General features: G+C 43.1%; 1 protein-coding gene across 2 annotated transcripts; it reads right to left on the bottom strand.

Moving 5' to 3' along the window:
• Positions 1 to 1,876: 1,876 nt before the first annotated feature.
• Positions 1,877 to 19,343, bottom strand: tiprl (TIP41, TOR signaling pathway regulator-like (S. cerevisiae)). Of its 2 annotated transcripts, none has more exons than XM_014136761.3 (8): positions 19,257 to 19,343; positions 5,111 to 5,238; positions 4,736 to 4,915; positions 4,498 to 4,597; positions 3,809 to 3,940; positions 3,471 to 3,566; positions 3,221 to 3,283; positions 1,877 to 2,494 (listed from the first exon to the last, which is right to left on the bottom strand). In XM_014136761.3, exons 2-8 carry the CDS (start codon positions 5,233 to 5,235, stop codon positions 2,363 to 2,365), a joined length of 828 nt encoding a protein of 275 aa, XP_013992236.1. In that variant the 5' UTR covers positions 5,236 to 5,238; positions 19,257 to 19,343; the 3' UTR covers positions 1,877 to 2,362. The 2 variants fall into 2 exon arrangements, with proteins under 2 accessions (XP_013992236.1, NP_001135039.1); NM_001141567.1 differs by lacking the exon at positions 19,257 to 19,343 and adding an exon at positions 14,024 to 14,054 and having other exon boundaries at positions 1,888 to 2,494.
• Between the last annotated feature and the right edge of the window lie 369 nt (positions 19,344 to 19,712).

Here is a 19,712-nt window from a genome sequence, read left to right as displayed (position 1 = left end):
GCACCCACCATCTTTTCCACCCAACCTGAAACCACCCATGGATCAGCCGAAAGGCCTGGTTCCACCTTCGTCAAAAATCTCACTCCCACTAGACCAAATGTATCTTTAACGTAACCATGTCCATCAGTGCAAGGCTCAGGCTCCGAGCTTCTCACAACACCTTCTACCCTTTCCATTTCACCTCCAGAACTTGAACTGGCGTCTGGCTCACTCTGAACTTGACACCAATCTTCCTCAACATTCTCTTTCCCTTAGTATTGCTACAGTATCTTCAACAGATAGAAACCCATCCTCTGCCTCCCTCAGTCTTTCCAACCTCCTCTCTTTCCTTCCAATCCTCCTCCCTTTACCCAACTCCTGAAAATATTTTACTTTTCCCAAGTCGAAATCTCTTTTTAGCCTCCTCGAGGGACAAGCCCTGCACTCCCTCCACTTCAAAAACTTGACCTAACCAGTTAGGTTTGATAGCTAAACGTGAGAATTGTGTTCCATCCTGCAGCTTATAATGTCTGAAGGGAAACAAGTGCTTTCTGTTCCGCTCTGGTGTAGTTTATTTATTTACACATTGGCTCTTTTAATGTTTTGATAACATGAGGAATGGAACTCCATTATACACTGAACAAAAATATAAATGAAACATGCAAGAATTTCTAAGATTTTACTGAGTTACAGTTCACACAAGGAAATCCATCAACTGAAATAAATTCATTAGGCCCTAATCTATGGATTTCATGACTGGGAATACAGATATGCATCTGTTGGTCACAGATACAAAAAGTAGGGACGGGGATCAGAAAACCAGTCAGTATCTGGTGTGACCACCATTTTCCTCATGCAGCCCGACATCTCGTTTGCATAGAGTTAATCAGGGTGTTCATTGTGGACTGTTGTCCCACTCCTCTTCAATGGCTGTGCAAAGTTGCTTGATATTGGCAGAAACTGGATCACGCTTTCGTACACGTTGATGCAGAGCATCCCAAACATGCTCAATGGGTGACCTGTCTGGTGAGTGTGTAGGCCATGGAAGAACAGGGACATTTTCAGCTTCCAGGAATTGAGTACAGATCCTTGTGACATTGGACCGACCGTACATTATCACGCTGAAACATGGGGTGATGGCGGCAGATGAATGGCATGACAATGGGCCTCAGGATCTCGTCATGGTATCTCTGTGCATTCAAACACAATTGTGTTCATTGTCCGTAGCTTATGCCTGCTCATAGCATAACCCCGCTGCCACCATGGGGGCACTCTGTTCACAATGTTGATATCAGCAAACCGCTGGCCCACACATGCTGTCTGCCATCTACCTGGTACAGTTGAAACCAGGATTAATCCGTGAAGAGCACACTTCTCCAATAGTGCCAGTGGCCATCGAAGGTGAGCATTTGCTCAGTGAAGTCGGTTACGACGGCGAACTGCAGTCAGGTCAAGACCCTGGTGAGGATGACGAGCATAAAGGTGAGATTCCCTGAGACTGTTTCTGACAGATTGTGCAGAAATTCTTCAGGTGTGCAAATGTGGTCTGCGGTTGTGAGGTCGGTTGGACGTACTGCCAAATTCTCTAAAACAACATTCGAGGCGGTAGAGAAATTAACATTAAATTCTCTGGCAACAGCTCTGGTGGACATTCCTGCAATCAGCATGCCAATAGCACACTTCCTCAAAACTTGAGACAACTGTGGCATTGTGTTGTGTGAAACTGTACATTTAGAGTGGCCTTTTTTTGTCCCCAGTACAAGGTGCACCTGTGTAATGATCATACTGTTTAATCAGCTTCCTCATATGCCACACCTGTCAGGTGGATGGATTATCTTGGCAAAGGAGAAATGCTCACTAACAGTAACGTAAACAAATTTGTGCACAACATTGAGAATTAAGCTTTTTGTGCTTATGAAAAATGTCTGATCTTTTATTTTAGCTCATGAAACATGGGACCAACACTTTACATGATGTGTTTATATATTTCTTTCAGTGTAGCCATCTCTGTAATATCCAAGCCAAAGCTGCATGCATTTAACATAGCACAACCTTCAAGTATCAGACTACGTTACGTAGAATTCAACACAACCATTATGTGGGGTTCTAATAGAAAAGACGCAATTATCACAATTTTCCAACCAAAACATTTACATAGAGGAAATGTGAAATAACGCTCAAAATAAGAGGCCACTTGACCATGCCAAAATTAAGTTCTATGAACTGTTGTTTTTTGTGTGTGGAGGGAGGCAGGTGCAGTGTTCTCAGTTTATAAAAAAATAAAGGGAGGGAGGGTAAACTCTTCCTTGGTTGGCCCGTCCTTGTCTTAAGTCCAGACACAAGTGAATGTGATGTCCAGTCATAGTGCCCAGCCTGCTCTCCATCACTGGGGGGCCTCTGTGTTCCCTGGCTGAGGGCCTGTCTCAGGGAGCTCCAGCTTTTCACACTTAGTCAGTTTCAGGGTTAAGTGCTGGGAGATCTCATTGGGATCGGTGTACAGAGCAGCAGGGACGTTCTGGAAGACAAGGAGGGAGATTTTGAAAATGACTAACCCTTTACAATAGCAGTATGATAGTATCAGCTGCACAGTGACATGCATGATGTAGCATGAATGACTTGGACAATATGTTTTAGACAAATCCATACATAGTTTTTGGCAAAGTATGGAAATGCTGATCACTTGTGGTTAAAAGTGACCTGAGATTGGAAGTTTGGGAGTTCAAACCCTGGCCGAGTCAAACCAAAGGCCTTATAGTTGAAGGCTCTTTCCTCGAGTCATAAAATTGCATTGAAATTACTTAGAAACTGTGCAGTTTGGAGGTGTGGCCACTTGGAGACAAATGTTAGACCTCTCGCTCAAACCACTGCACCTACTCCAAAATGTCAATGAATATTCTTATGTTACTGAATGTATCCAGAGTATTTTCAGATTTCGTTATTGACAAATGCTGTGAAAAGTTCACCAAATGTAAAACGCCCATCAACAGTTTAATGTTTGGATTCAATCCTGTGTCAGGTGAACTGTTGTGTCCTCACCTTTGGTGTGATAATTTCCCCATAATCTTCAAAGTGTTCTTGTTCAAATGCTTCAGTGGTCACACACATGTTTTTTCCACGAGTGTAAGGGGGTTTAAGGATCTGAGGCATCAGTGCTCCAAGCTTTCAGGAAGGAGACGATGCTAAACTTACCAGCGGACTTCCGCTACACATGTACTCTACAAAAAGAAAATACAATTCTCACCTGCAATTCTGAAATGTTGCTTTCTCGAGTGCTATACTCTCTGATCATGTAATTCTTTCCAGCCTGTAAAGAAAACCAGGGTAAGTGATGACTCATTTCATAAGTAGGCCTAGCCATTTCATAGTTGAACTTCTTAACAGTGAATATTGTCAATTTCCTGTTAAAGATATCCACAGAATATGACTCCCATGCACATCCACTCTGGTGGTTAATCGATTGTCATTTCTCAGGACAGCGCAGTCACACTTGCCTCATGGTAGAGCCGCGTGTCGTTTATACGGATCAGAACTCCATCCACTCGCAGGAAGAACCTCAGAAGCAGGAAAAAACTGGTGGGCATCACTCTCTATATCACACATGTGGGTAACAAGAGGATAAGTCATTCTTCAAAACCTCATCAGCCTCTCAGAAGCAAGCATTTCAGAAATTGCATTTAACATAAGTAGGTGAATAGGAAAATTGCCTTTTTTTTTTATTCCTGATCTTACAGCCCCCGCAAGAGCATGTCCTTTGGTGCTTGTCACGGAGATGGACATATGGGGCGATGTCATCATAAAGAGTCAGTTCCTGTCTGAAAGTACCACTCACTATTTTGACGCTGATCATGGATACTCCGTGGTCGTGCAGCTCGTCCTCAAACAAAAGCACGTCGTCAAAGAACATGATCTGCTCTCGTGCCTTCAGCTTCTCCATGTCAATGCGCTCCGACGTTTCTGTCGCCTGATGGAATAGCAGGTGTGTATTCATCAGTGCACACCATAGCAAAAATAAAATATTTTGCCACGAAAATAGAAGTTTCTTATTAGACACATTCAGGTAGGCCCCTCCCCATTTCAGCCCATTTCATTCCTAGTGAATGCCCCCCAGACAAGAGACATCTTGAGACCAAAAAGTATTAGAATATTAAGCCTATGCGGAAAAAAACCCATTGTGTTCCAGGCTAACTACATTGCAGTCGTTGCATTTCATCAACCGATGGATGTGCGACACATCATTGACGGCGCAGTCGGGCGTCAGACTGCCATATCATATGGCGTGGTTAGATGACATGTTAATCACCTATCCAAGCAATGTGAGATCCGGCAGGCATCTGCAATAAAGTCTGTCTTAAACACAGCCAATGACTTAGGAGAAAATCTTCCACTTAGTCATGCATCGATGTCAATGTGAGTCTAAGTTTCATTAGGACTTAGAAGTTAAGATTTGTCCCCTATTTTGTAATGTTTGTGTTTGGGATATTGTGTTGTATCCACAGTGTGAACCGAAAAGCCTCTCACCGTCATCTGCAGGTCCTCTCCTAACAAGGTGCCTCTGTAGTCTGTGGTGTATGTCCAGTCGTAGCGTTTCACTACCTCTTTGGAGTGTTCAGAATCAGCCCTGGGAATACATCCACATCTACTCACTGAGATCATTCTCCATAATAGGACTGATTAGGACTAAACAATTTAAAATGACACTGTTTTTTTCTACTTCAACAGCATTTAGACAGTGGAGGTCTTATGATAGGGGTTGTACCTGCTCTCTTGCCATTCCTGTGCACAGGCCACTTTCACAGAGTCATGCATGTTGTTGACCCTCTTGAGGGCATCGATGGCATTGAACTCAATGCCATAACCGTCTGTGTGCTGGATGCGTAGAATGTTGTCCCCAAACAGCATCTCTGGAAGCGAGGGCATGTGCATCTCCTCCCCTAACCTGGGACGAAACTGTCAAGATTGAAACCTGAACAACTAACCTCAATGCAGCTTAGTTGTTAAATTGATGAGATTTGAATGACTAAAAGTAAGTCTAAGTCTAAACAAGCTCCCCAATGTAGACTAAACCTTAAGAATATTAAAACAGAGAATTATAAGACAAAGTATTTGACACAAAATACTTGGAATAGCTTACCGTTCAATGTCCTTAGATTTCATAATGTGGGTTTTTGCAGCAGTCACTTTCCATGGTCCGAATGTGAAGTCTTGCTTACTGCTCTTAAACCCATGGGTCATCATGGCTGACAAATTGGCAAACATCAACTGTAAATACAGACACCAAACCCATCAGAGACAGAAGTAAAGGACGTCACGATAGCCTAGACAGCCAATAGTGGCCACTAGATCTGCACTGTCTAGGATTTATGTGTATTCCCGGTATTACACTCGTGTCCCCGTGAATCGGCTGGTAAATAAAACATCCGTCATTCGGGCTTCTAAGGCATCATTTCCCTCCTTAACTAGCTTTAATGGTGAGCCGTTGGGTAAAAATGGTACAAATGTGTAATGCCTTAATAAAACACATTTCCACCACCATTTTCAGATTCTGACAACTTATGCCCCATTAACATTGTAACGGATTTCCTTACGCTGTAGGTCATGTTTACGGAGTCTTGCCCCGCCACTGAACAGAAAAGTGTAAGTTAGTGATGAAGGAGAGCCTGTCTTGTCAGAGATGGTATTTGTTTTGTACGGTCCCGTGTGGCTCAGTTGGTAGAGCATGGTGTTTGCAACGCCAGGGTTGTGGGTTCGATTCCCACGTTGGACCAGTACTGAGAAAAAATGTATGAAATGTATGCATTCACTACTGTAAGTCGCTCTGGACAACAGCATCTGCTAAATGACTAAAATGTAAAATATGACATTTTCATTCAATACAGGACAAATATATTGTTTCAGGTGCTAAAACATGTTTTGTTTAGTTACTTTTTCATCAACTTGTTTGTCTAATTTTATAGCAAGTCAAGTTACCTTGCACTGCAGAGCAGCTAGCTAGCTAAAAGCTAGGTTGATGATACCACTGTAGCAACCTCCACCTAATAATTATCATAAAAAACAAACGTCATTACTATCACAAACTAACGGGAGGCAACAGCCATAATATAGTTGGCTTAACCTGTTAGGGCTAGGGGGCAGTATTGACACGGCTGGATAAAAAACGTACCCGATTTAATCTGGTTACTACTCCTGCCCAGTAACTAGAATATGCATATAATTATTGGCTTTGGATAGAAAACACTCCAAAGTTTCTAAAACTGTTTGAATGGTGTCTGTGAGTATAACAGAACTCAAATGGCAGGTCAAAACCTGAGAAGATTCTGTACAGGAAGTACCCTGTCTGACCATTTCTTGGCCTTCTTTGCCATCTCTATCCATTACAAAGGATCTCTGCTGTTACGTGACACTTCCTACGGCTCACATGGGCTCCCAGAAGGCGGCAAAAAGCTGAATCGTGGCTTTGCAGGCTCTGGCTGAAAAAAAGTAGCGCGTTTGGGTAGTGGCTGGTTACAGTACTGTGAGACTCAGGCTCGTGCCCGCGTCGACCGAAAGCTTTGTTTTCTTTCCTCTGTTTACCTAAACGGAGATTCCCGGTCGGAATATTATCGCTTTTTTACGAGAAAAATGGCATAAAAATGGATTTTAAACAGCGGTTGACATGCTTCGAAGTACGGTAATGGAATATTTAGACATTTTTTGTCACGAATTGCGCCATGCTCGTAACCCTGATTTACCATTTCAATTGGCTTCCAGTTGAAGCTCGCATCCGCTACAAGACCATGGTGATTGCCTACGGAGCTGTGAAGGGAACGGCACCTCCATACCTTCAGGCTCTGATCAGGCCCTACACCCAAACAAGGGCACTGCGTTCATCCACCTCTGGCCTGCTGGCCCCCCTACCTCTGAGGAAGCACAGTTCCCGCTCAGCCCAGTCAAAACTGTTCGCTGCTCTGGCACCCCAATGGTGGAACAAGCTCCCTCACGACGCCAGGACAGCGGAGTCAATCACCACCTTCCGGAGACACCTGAAACCCCACCTCTTTAAGGAATACCTAGGACAGGATAAAGTAATCCTTCTAACCCCCCCCCCCCCTTAAAAGATTTAGATGCACTATTGTAAAGTGGTTGTTCCACTGGATATCATAAGGTGAATGCACCAATTTGTAAGTCGCCCTGGATAAGAGCGTCTGCTAAATGACTTAAATGTAAATGTAAATGGAGAGTGTCTGGAACCCACGAACAAAACGCCGCTATTTGGATATAACGATGGATTATTTTGGACCAAACCAACATTTGTTATTGAAGTAGCAGTCCTGGGAGTGCATTCTGACGAAGACAACAAAGGTAATCAAACTTTTGTAATAGTAAATCTGACTTTGGTCAGGGCTAAACTTGGTCGGTGTCTAAATGGCTAGCCCGTGATGGCTGGGCTATGTACTTAGAATATTGCAAAATGTGCTTTCACCGAAAAGCTATTTTAACAGGCAATGTATGACTTAACATTACTATTAAAATAGTACTCACAGGAATAGGCAATTATTTACAAATTGCAAGCTAACCCATAAAGCCATCACCGAAAACCATATATTTTCATCTTCTGTGGTTTGGTAATTTCATGTTCTTCAATGAACTCTGGCTGGACTGAAGACGACGTAAAGTTAGAAAAATGTCTAACAGGCTGACTACACCGCTCGCATCGCAAAATAAATGTAGGAATCTATATTATTCAATTATTGCGCCAACGAGCGTCTGCTAAAATAGAAGTCTGTTCTATAAACCAATGAGGAGATGGGAGAGGCAGGACTTGCAGCGCAATCTGCGTCACAAACAGAACTGACTTCTATTTTAGCCCATGGCAACGCAGACGCTTGTTGGCGCGCTCGAGCAGTGTGGGTGCAATAATTGAATAATATAGATCTCTAAATTTATATTGCAACTGTGCGCGAGCGGTGTAGTCAGCCTGTTAGACATTTTTCTAACTTTACGTCGTCTTCAGTCCAGCCAGAGTTCATTGAAGAACAGGAAGCTACCAAACCACAGAAGATGAAAATGTATGCTTGCTCTGGCAATGCAATTCAGAGGCTCAATATGGAGGGTTTTAGGCAATTGCGGAACCTTGCAGAGGCCAAATCGAGCTCCGTACTGCATCGCCGTGCGCCTCCCAAATTTTGAAACAATGCGGAAGGCTCCGTATTGAAATTATTGGTTGACGGTAGGGGGGGTGGGAGGCCCTGTATAAAAACTCACATCCTTGACAACTTCCTTCATAAAGAGCTACGCTGCTCGGACTTCTGTGGAGGCCTAATCACAGTCACAGTAAATTCTGTACGGCCACTGCAGACGTTGGATTGATCATGCAGAGCTTTTAATGTGAACAAGGCTTTGGGATTGTGAACACAGTGTGTAACATCCTAAATTGTCAGAAATTCCAAAAATAGTGAAATTGTGTTTCATTAAGACAGTTAAATTAAAAAGTAATAAAAGTATGGCTTTGCAGCCTGAATGGTGGAGGCTTTATGTACAAGCCGGTCCACCGGGAATGCAATCCTAGACAATAGTGCAGATCTAGTGGCCACTATTGGATGCCTAGGCTAACGTCACGCTGCTTAGCGAGTACTACTTCCTCCTGATTCGACTCACACAGAGGCTTGAACTAGAGGTTTATAACTAATCCAAGATAGGCTCTCGTCTGTCGTTTCCAATGGGAACAAATTAATCATAGTGGGCAGAACAAGCAAGGAGGTGGGCAGAGCCAAGCACGAGCTAGTGAGATCCTATTGGCGTGTTCTATCATTTATTTGCATATTTCCATTACGGAACGCCTACTCTGAAGTGTGCAATACCTCAATTAGCCCATTTACTCTTCCTAAACAATGCAATTTTTGGAAAGGGTCAAATCTACAAAACACAGTCCACTTGTTTGTTACAGATTCTTGTTTTGGAAACACAAAAATGTATGCAGAAAATGTGCAGAATGTCTGACAAAATCCATCTCGATCCATCTTCAGTGAGCTTCCTCTCATCACCATATTTGGTAGTGAGTGGAAACGCCAACTGGATGCTTCACATTTATACATCAGGTGAAATATCTGGCTCATTGTTCTATTGTTGCTTGAACCCAGGACCAGAGTATGCGAGCGGAGCGGAGCGTGCCCAATTTGACTGGAGCGTGAGCGAAAATCCCAAAGGAGCGTTGGCCTGCTCCAATTTCGCTCACTTCATAAGCTTAGGGCATGCTCGCCCCAGCATGCATTTGTAGCCCCTTACTATAGCTACTGTCATGGAGTTCGCTAGATATTTTCATACAGAAACTGATAAAACATACAGGTGCTACATCAAGGTGACTTACAAAGATGAGGACCAAGAGCAAGTGAGGGAGTGCGGTGATGTAGTGTCCACAACTAAAGAATCATTTTGGGATCTGAAAAGACACTTATCCCAAAAGCATGATGGTGTACTTACTACCGGCACATGCTAAAAGAAAAGAACGAGGTGGGTAGATAAGTATCATTGGAGCAAAGTATTTCTAAACTAAAAATCTGATCTCTTAAAACGATTTGTTCATTTTCGTTATAATATCTATACAATAGGCCATAATAGATTTTTGCCCAATAGGCCTGGCATATTCCCACGTTCAAGGAGCTTTCCGTTTTGATTGGGTTATTTTGCCTTAAAACCTTTAGGCCTACCAATAGAAGAAAAAAAATAACTCTGGATCTCTGCCCAGCCTGGTAAGAGTGGCCAAAAGGGTGTTTAGCATCCCCAGTGGCTCTGCAAGTGTGGAGAGGATATTCGCCACTGCTGGCCGGCTCTCCAGGCACCATCGCATGAGCCTGAAGCCACAGACCGGCCAAACTCGTGTTTCTAAAAATGAATTCAAAGGCACTTAGTCATTTTTCATTTCATTTGTATTTAATTCTAAGCAAGTCATAGCCTATATGTGCAATGCAATATAATGTTTAAATGCCAAGCGCTTTATTCCTACCAGCCTATTGTGTCGCACTCGCAAATGCTTCACAATGTATTTCTTTGTAGGCTATAACCTTGAAATAATATAGCCTAAATAATTAATTTCCGTTCCTCCTTAGTCTCCCTGTCTGGCTCCTGACCTATTTAGTGTTTATATGCTGTTTAATATGACATGTAGCTTATTTGAAATGATGTTCACTTCTTACATTCCCCTTTCCATGTTTATTCAAATACTTTTCAGTGAAATCCATATAGGGGTCCAGGTAGTCACAAAAATAGATGGCTGTTGGTTAAATTGTGATTTTTAATGAAAGGAGCTTAGGAGAAAAAAACCCCCAAAAAACTGAGCACTGAGAGGTTTTTAGCTGAGTGGTAGGAAAGGACATGGAGCACTGGAGTGCACATCTCAGATGAGCAGGATTTCCAACTGCTCAACTCTGCTCACATGCTCTGTCCAAGGCCTCTGCTTTGCTAGCACAGATGTCCACCCTCCTGAAGCACACGTCCGCCCTCCTGAAGTGTCCCCAGTGGGGACACTTCATACCTAGCTATTACAACAGAACACAATTCCTAATGATTCTCAATACCCTATGAAATTCATAGACTTTGTGGGACTATCACCCCGTAGCACTCACTTCCGTCATCATGAAGTGCTTTGAGAGACTAGTCAAGGATCATATCACCTCCACCCTACCGGACACCATAGACCCACTCCAATTTGCTTACCGCCCCAATAGGTCCACAGACAACGCAATCACACTGCCCTAATCCACCTGGAAAAGAGGAATACCTATGTAAGAATGCTGTTCATCGACTACAGCTCAGCATTTAACAACATAGTCCCATCCAAACTCGTCATTAAGCTCGAGACCCTGGGTCTCGACCCCGCCCTGTGCAACTGGGTCCTGGCCTTTCTGATGGGCCGACCCCAGGTGGTGAGGGTAGGAAACAACATCTCAAATTCTCTGACCCTCAACACTGGGGCCCCACAAGGGTGTGTTCTCAGGCCTCTCCTGTAGTCTCTGTTCACCCACGACTGCGTGGCCATGCACTCCTCCAACTCAATCATCAAGTTTGCAGACGACACTACAGTGGTAGGCTTGATTACCAACAACGACGAGACGGCCTACAGGGAGGAGGTGAGGGCCTTCGGAGTGTGGTGTCAGGAAAACAACCTCACACTCAACGTCAACAAAACAAAGGAGATGACCGTGGACTTCAGGAAACTGCACTACTCGTCCACATTGACAGGACAGTAGTGGAGAAGGTGGAAAGTTTTAAGTTCCTCGGCATACACATCACGGACAAGCTGAAATGGCCCACCTACACAGACAGTGTTGTGAAGAAGGCGCAACAGCGCCTCTTCAACCTCAGGAGGCTGAATAAATTTGGCTTGTCACCAAAAACACTCAAACTTTTACAGATGCACAATCAAGAGCATCCTGTCAGGCTGTATCACCGCCTGGTATGGCAACTGCTCCGCCCACAACCGCAAGGCTCTCCAGAGGGTAGTGAGGTCTGCACAACGCATCACCGAGGGCAAACTACCTGCCCTCCAAGACACCTACACCACCCGATATCACATGAAGGCCAAAAAGATCATCAAGAACAACAACCACCCGAGCCACTGCCTGTTCACCCCACTATCATCCAGAAGGCGAGGTCAGTACAGGTGCATCAAAACTGGGACCGAGAGACTGAAAAACAGCTTCTATCGCAAAACAGCTTCAAGGCCATCAGACTCTTAAACAGCCATCACTAACATTGAGTGGCTGCTGCCAACATACTGACTCAAATCTCTAGCCACTTTAATAATTAAAAATTGGATGTAATAAATGCATCAGTCACTTTAAACAATGCCACTTTATATCACGTTCACATTCCCTACATTACTCATCTCATATGTATATACTGTACTCTATACCATCTACTGCATCTTGCCTATGCTGTTCGGCCATCGCTCATCCATATATTTACATGTACATATTCTTATTCCTTCCTTACACTTGTGTGTGTATAAGGTAGTTGTTGTGAAATTGTTAGATTACTTGTTAGAAATTACTGCATGGTCGGAACTAGAAGCACAAGCATTTCGCTACACTTGCATTAACATCTGCATGTGACCAATAGAATTTGATAAACCCAGCCTATTTCTACAATTTCTTATTCAAATCTGATTTTCAACCTACCCTTAACCACACTGCTAACCTTTGCTTTTTGGTCCTAATTTAAAGGTTAGGCAAACAAAAATGACCATGAAAATCCCACCTACTTGTTTTTCAAGTCCTATACTTAAAAAAATATAAAAAATACATTACAAAATTCCCTATAAAAACACGCCACTCCGATACAGCTACGACCGAGGATCAGGATGAAGAGGAGTCTGACAGTAGGAGTGTTTTTGGAAAAAGTGCCTTTTTGCTAATCCATGTGCTTTCAGGATGGGTGAAAGCAGAGTTGGATGCTGTGGAATCAGTGAGGGTAACCAGAAGTGGTCTTGTGATAATCATTTGTTTCTGCTGGTCTGAGGGAGAAGGCGCTCCGCATTAGAATAAATGGGGGCAAAAAATGTGAATTGTTTTGCACTCAAGAAAAGAGTGCCATTGAAAGGAGTGATTAATGGGGTAGCAGTAAATGTAAAAGTTGACCAACTGAAGGGGAAGATTCCCAGTGTTTGTGATGTTTTTCGCTTGGTGCGACACACACAGGGTGGTGCGAATGGTGAAACAGAAGAGTCATTGTCTGTTCTTTTGAGTCTTTGCCCGACAAAGTGATGTTAGGATATATACGTTATCCTGTACGAGCTTTTGTGCCAAATACATTACATTGTTACAGGTGTCAAGCTTATGGGCATGTGGCAGCAGTGTGTAGGAGGGAGGTTCCTGTGTGTGAGAAGTGTGCAGAATGGCATGAGACAAAGGAATGTGTTGCATTAGGGAAAGTAGTGATATGTGTTAATTGTAGGGGTGCCCATTGGGCTGGGGATCAGAAGTGAGAAACAGGTTGAGGTTTCCAGGGTTAGAGTAGTACAGAAGTTATATGCTGAGGCAGTTAAGAAAGTAGAGGAAGATGGGTTAAGAGGGAGGGATCCTGAGCAGAGTGGTGTGAGTAGCAGATCTGTACAAGTACAGAGCGATAGGCCAACAAATGATATGTTTCAGTAAGATTGGATTTTTAGCATTTATAGCAATGGTTATCAACTGTACTGCAGGGATGGAACGTAAGTCGCAGAAAATGTAGGTTGTGGTGGCAGCTGCAGAGAGGGATTTGGGTGTGTGAGACTTCAGAAGCATTACAGGGTGTGTTAAGTGGTGGTGTAGATTTAAATAGTGGAGTAGGGTGGTGTTCTTTTTTATTATTTGAGTGTTGTGTTAGATGGTAGGGTATTTGTTTATTTATGTAACTCTGTGTTTTTTTTGTGTCACACTGCTTTGCTTTATCTTGGCCAGGTCGCAGTTGTAAATGAGAACTTGTTCAACTGGCCTACCTGGTTAAATAAAGGTGAAATACAAAATGACAAAAATAAAATAAGGGAGTTGTACCGTCTAGAAGGTGGTGGTAATGCAACATTTATTGGATAACAATTGCCATTAAACCTCATCAAAGAAGAACAGCTACGACCGGAAGTTATTTTTTGAGCAGGTTATGATAAGTTACGCAGCAGGTTAAAATAATTAAACAAGCAGGTTTGAAGAATTGGGTTAAGATTAGGGAAAAACAGGAAGTAGGCGGGGCTCATCATAGCGGCCAACGTCAGTAACTTCTAGCCATTGCAAAATTCAACGCTATATAAAAGAAGCAGCAGGTAGTGACAAACGGGCACGAATGTTTATTCAAAAGGAGGCGCAAACAACCATGCAATAACTAGATCAAGCATCCCACAAACGTATTTATCTAGCTGGCTAACACTAGCTACGTTGGCTGCGCCTCTGGCTGGCTCACCATCACCATATACGCATGTTATCTTAACTTCAGTACTAATGGATAGCCATCCCAAATGAATAACCTACTGACAAGACACATAATTAAAATTAAAATCAGATATTACATTAAAAAGATAGCTAAAAGTACATCAACTTACTCCAGTATTTTGATCGTCAGCTAAAGTCCATGAAAAAGAGCGCTTCACAGAAATGCTTCCGACGTACTTTTCATTCTTGTATTATATGGTTCCGCATCATTTAGCCATATGCTAGCTGCTTTGTAAGACAGGTCCCATAAATAAATTGAACAGAAATAAAATGTTTAAGAAAATATTATGTTAAGTGTTTTCATATTTATTTATTTTTTACTTGGAGTGTATGTCAGCTTTACTTTTTATATGTTGTGGTGATATTCTGCGCTGTCACCCAGACATAGCAGAAAGAAGATGACTGGTATCAATGACATAATCAGAGGCATTACAGTCAAGTGTTCCAAACAAAATGGTAGTTGTGAGAATGTCCTAAGCACTTGATCCCATCCTAGGATTTGGTACAGTGGGTGGTACTGTCTATGGCCCTATTGGTACAGTACAGCTTGCTCCCTTTTATTTTATTTATTTATTTAACTTTTATTTAACTAGGCAAGCCAGTTAAGAATAAATTCTTATATACAATGACAGCCTACACTGGCAAAACCCGGACGATGCAGGGCCAATTGTGCACTGCCCAATGGGCCTCCCAATCACAGCCGGTTGTGATTTAGCCTGGATTTGAACGAGGGTGTCTGTAGTGATGCCTCAAGTACTGAGATGCAGGGTCTTTAGACAGCTGCGCCACTCGGGAGCCCCTTGTCTATGTATGTACGGCAGTGGAGAGAGGGATTGGATTATGGTCCCCCAGTTTTGAGTAGACATGGGGCTGCTCAGTCACAGGGGATACACTGAAGCCAGTTTCTTGGGACGTTCCCAAGAGGAGAAAGGTCAAGAACACTCTCTAGAAAACAGTAAATGTGACATTTATAAACTGAATAAAATGCATTTGTTTGGGGAAAAAATTCACAAATAAGTCCCCTACAAAAAGCCTGACCCATAACCTATGTTATATGTTTATGACTCGTACTGTAGTTGGAAATGTGCGATAACAGTGAAGGTTTTATTAAATTTGTACTGTTTTCTAATGCATTCTAATCAAATCAAAGTGTATTAGTCACATGCTTACTTACAAGCCCCTAACCAGCAATGCAGTTTAAAAAATAAGAATATGAAATAAAAGGAACAAGTAATTAAAGAGCTTCAGTAAAATAACAATAACGAGACTGTATACAGGGGGTACCGGTACAGAGTCAATGTGTGGGGGCACCAGTTAGTCGAGGTAATTGAGGTAATATGTACATGTAGGTAGATTTATTAAAGAGACTAGGCATAGATAATAACAGAGAGTAGAAGCGGTGTAAAATAGGTGGTGAGAGGGGGGTGGGAAATGCAAATAATCTGGGTAGCCATTGGATTAGATGTTCAGGAGTCTTATGGCTGGGGGTAGAAGCTGTTTAGAAGCCTCTTGGACCTAGACTTGGCACTCCAGTATCACTTGCCGTGTTGTAGCAGAGAGATCAGTCTATGACTAGGGTGGCTGGAGTCTTTGACAATTTTTAGGGCCTTCCACAGACACCGCCTGGTATAGAGGTCCTGGGTGGCAGGAAGCTTGGCCCAGTGATGTACTTGGCCGTACGCACTACAGTTGCCATACCAGGCAGTGATGCAACCAGTCAGGATGCTCTTGATGGTGCAGCTGTAGAACATTTTGAGGATCTGAGGACCCATGCCAAATCTTTTGAGTCTCCTGAGGGGGAATAGGCTTTGTCGTGCCCTCTTCACAACTATCTTGGTATGCTTGGACCATGTTAGTTTGATGGTGATGTGGATACCAAGGAACTTGAAGCTCTCAACCTGCTCCACTACAGCCCTGTCGATGAGAATGGGGGCATGCTCGGTCCTCCTTTTCCTGTAGTACACAACCATCTCCTTTGTCTTGATCACGTTGAGGGAGAGGTTGTTGTCCTGGCACCACACAGTCAGGTTTCTGACCTCCTCCCTATAGGCTGTCTCATCATTGTTGGTGATCAGGCCTACCACTGTTGTGTCATCGGCAAACTTAATGATGGTGTTGGAGTCATACCTGGTCGTGCAGTCATGAGTGACAGGGAGTACAGGAGGGGACTGAGCACGCACCCCTGAGGGGCCCATGTGTTTAGGATCAGCGTGGCGGATATGTTGTTACCTACCCTGACCACCTGTCAGGAAGTCCAGGATCTAGTTGTAGAGGGAGGTGTTTAGTTCCAGGGTCCTGAGCTTATTAATGAGCTTTGAGTGCACTATGGTGTTGAGCTGTAGCCAATGAATAGCAGTGTCACATAGGTGTTTCTTTTGTCCAGGTGGGAAAAGGCAGTGTGGAGTGCAATAGAGATTGCATCATCTGTGGATCTGTTGGGGCGGTATTCAAATTGGAGTGGGTCTAGGGTTTCTGGGATAATGTGTTGATGTGAGCCATGACCAGCCTTTCAAAGCACTTCATGTCTACAGATGCGAGTTCTACGGGTCAGTAGTCATTTAGGCAGGTTACCTTAGTGTTGTTGGGCACAGGGACTATGGTGGTCTGCTTAAAACATGTTGGTATTATAGACTCGGACAGGGAGAGGTTGAAAATGTCAGTGAAGACACTTGCCATTTGGTCAGCGCATGCTCGCAGTACACATCCTGGTAATCCGTCTGGCCCTCCGGCCTTGTGAATGTTGACCTTTTTTAAGGTCTTACTCACATCGGCTACGGAGAGCGTGATCACACAGTCGTTCGGAAAACCTATTGCTCTCATGCATGTTTCAGTGTTATTTACCTCAAAGCGAGCATAGAAGGCATTTAGCTCGTCTGGTAGCCTCGTGTCACTGGGCAGCTCTCGGCTGTGCTTCCCTTTGTAGTCTGTAATGGTTTGCATATCGGCTGCGGAGAGCGTGATCACACTGTCGTTCGGAAAACCTGGTGTTCTCATGCATGTTTCAGTGTTATTTACCTCGAAGTGAGCATAGAAAGCATTTAGCTCATCTGGTAGCCCCGTGTCACTGGGCAGCTCTCGGCTGTGCTTCCCTTTGTAGTCTGTAATGGCTTGCAAGCCCTGCCACATCCGACGAGCGTCGGAGCTGGTGTAGTACGATTCGATCTTAGTCCTGAATTGACGCTTGCCTGTTTGATGGTTCGTTGGAGGGCATAGTGGGATTTCTTATAAGCTTCCGGGTTAGAGTCCCGATCCTTGAAAGCTGCAGTTCTAGCCTTTAGCTCAGTGCGAATGTTACCTGTAATCTATGGCTTTTGGTTGGGGTATGTACATACGGTCACTGTGGGGACGACATCATCAATGCACTTATTGATGAAGCCAGTGACTGATGTGGTGTACTCCTCAATGTCATCGTAAGAATCCAGGAACATATTCCAGTCTGTGCTAGAAAACAATCCTGTAGCTTAGCATCTGCTTCATCTGACCACTTTTTTATTGACCGAGTCACTGGTGCTTCCTGCTTTAATTTTTGCTTGTAAGATGGAATCAGGAGGATAGAATTATGGTCAGATTTGCCAAATGGAGGGTGAGGGAGAGCTTTGTACGTGCCTCTGTGTGTGGAGTAAAGGTGGTCTAGAGTTTTTTTCCCCTCTGGTTGCACATTTAACATGCTGATAGAAATTTGGTAAACGGATTTAAGTTTCCCTGCATTAAAATCCCTGGCCACTAGGAGCGCCGCCTCTAGATGAGCGTTTTCCTGTTTGCTTATGGCGGAATACAGCTCATTGAGTGCGGTCTTAATCCCATTATCAGTCTGTGGTGGTATGTAGACAGCTACGAAAAATTGAGATGAAAACTCTCTGGGCAGATAGTGTGGTTTACAGCTTATCATGTCATACTCTACCTCAGGCGAGCAAAACCTCGAGACTTCCTTAGATAAACTTTTGTTTACAAATATATAAGTCCGCCCCCCCTTGTCTTACCAGACGCCGCTGTTCTATCCTGCCGATAATGTTGTCGTTCAGATACGACTCCATGAAGCATAAGATATTTCAGTTTTAAATGTCCCATTGGAAGTTTAATCTTTCTCGTAGGTCGTCGATTTTATTTTCCAATGATGGCATGTTAGCTAGTAGAACCGAAAGCAGTGGGGGGTTTATTCGATTGCCTACGAATTCTCAGAAGGCAGCCCGAACTCCGTCCTCTTTTTCTCCATCTTCTCTTCTAGCAAATGACGGGGATTTGGCCCTGTTCCCGGGAAAGCAGTATGTCCTTCACGTCGGACTCGTTAAAGGAAAAAAAGCTTCTGCCAGTTTGTGCTGAGTTATCGCTGCTCTGATGTCCAGAAGTTATTTTCGGTCATAAGAGACGGTAGCAGCAACATTATGTACAGAATAAGTTTTAAAAATAAGTTACAAATAATGCAAAAAAACAAACACAAAATACAGTTGGTAAGGAGCACGTAAAACATCAGCCATCTTCTCCGGCTACACGTCTAGTGTTTGATACTTCATATATCATGTTATCACTATTTCTTGCATGAGAGACAGACAAGCTAAATACTCACTGAAATTAGTACACTTGATGATCATAATAAGGACCACTACAATCAACACCACTACAATAACGACCGCAATCAATATCCCACTCACTGCGAAACCTGCAACATAATCAGGAAAAGTGTGTGATATAACTCAAATCACGAGAGAAAAGTCATTGACATGCAGTATTCACAGAACATAATCATGCCAGAATTGAAGTTAGATCAGTATTGGAAAATAGACTTCTCTTAATATGGTGATAATGGAAAAGTATATCATCTTTTACATTTACAATTTGGTCATTTAACAGACAATCTTATCCAGAGTGACTTAAAGTCAGTGCATTCAGCTATATAGATTAAACAACCACTATTACAGTCACTATCCAGGTTTCCTTCCAACCAGGGCCATAAGCAGGGTTTGAGTTTTACTGAGATCCATAAGGAGGGGTTGAGTGGGGGTGTCCCCCCCCCCAACCAGGATTTTGTTTAAGTGAAGCTCATTTACTACATTTCTATGCAATTCCAAAACTTTACAATGCTATTTGGAGAACAGCAAACACAAGTTAAAATGACCTCAGCCTTATCACCTTGGCTGCTGTAGGTTCATTCACCTCCATCAGGCCTAAATTGTTTACTTGCTAGCTAGGCTGGTAAATAAGGCTAAACTGTAACATTAGCTAGAAAAACACATTTTAGCTGACTTTAGCTTGCATCACATTTAGTATTTAATACATTATTTAGACTAGCTGAAAAAAGGGCATTAATATACCAAATGAATAACTTGCTATCTATATTCAACTTACCTTGTTTTGCTTTGTTGCTGCTCGTTCCTGCAGAATTGTGTTCTTCCACTTCTTGTCTCACTTTTTTTCCCCTCAAATGTTTTCGAATCCCGTCACATGACAAGTCTACTCCCCCGCCTGCTCTGTTTGGTATTCCTGCCGCCTCCTGTCCATTTTCATTGTTTGCCTGACACAACCAATAATAATCGTTTCTGCTCTGAGAACATGTTTGAGTAAGTAAAACTTCCATTAGTTGCTGAGATTCACAAACAGTTGGATATTCAAATGAGCTCCTCCCACATTGTGGCACTGGGGCAGACTGCCTGAGCCCAGCTAAATAGTATGGATGTTTTGGAAATACAGATGGCACTACTACATACTAGGGCACTTTATTAGAACAGCAATAAATGCAGGCTGATTATTTCACAAGCATGAGACATTTCTGTCCTTTGCTTTGTCACTATGTTATTGATATTT

Source organism: Salmo salar, chromosome 13 (assembly GCF_965601325.2).
Source record: "Salmo salar chromosome 13, fSalSal1, whole genome shotgun sequence".
In the NCBI taxonomy this organism is placed as follows: domain Eukaryota; kingdom Metazoa; phylum Chordata; class Actinopteri; order Salmoniformes; family Salmonidae; genus Salmo; species Salmo salar.
The sequence above is the reverse complement of the archived record's forward strand: the minus strand, read 5'-3'. Positions and strand labels throughout refer to the sequence as shown.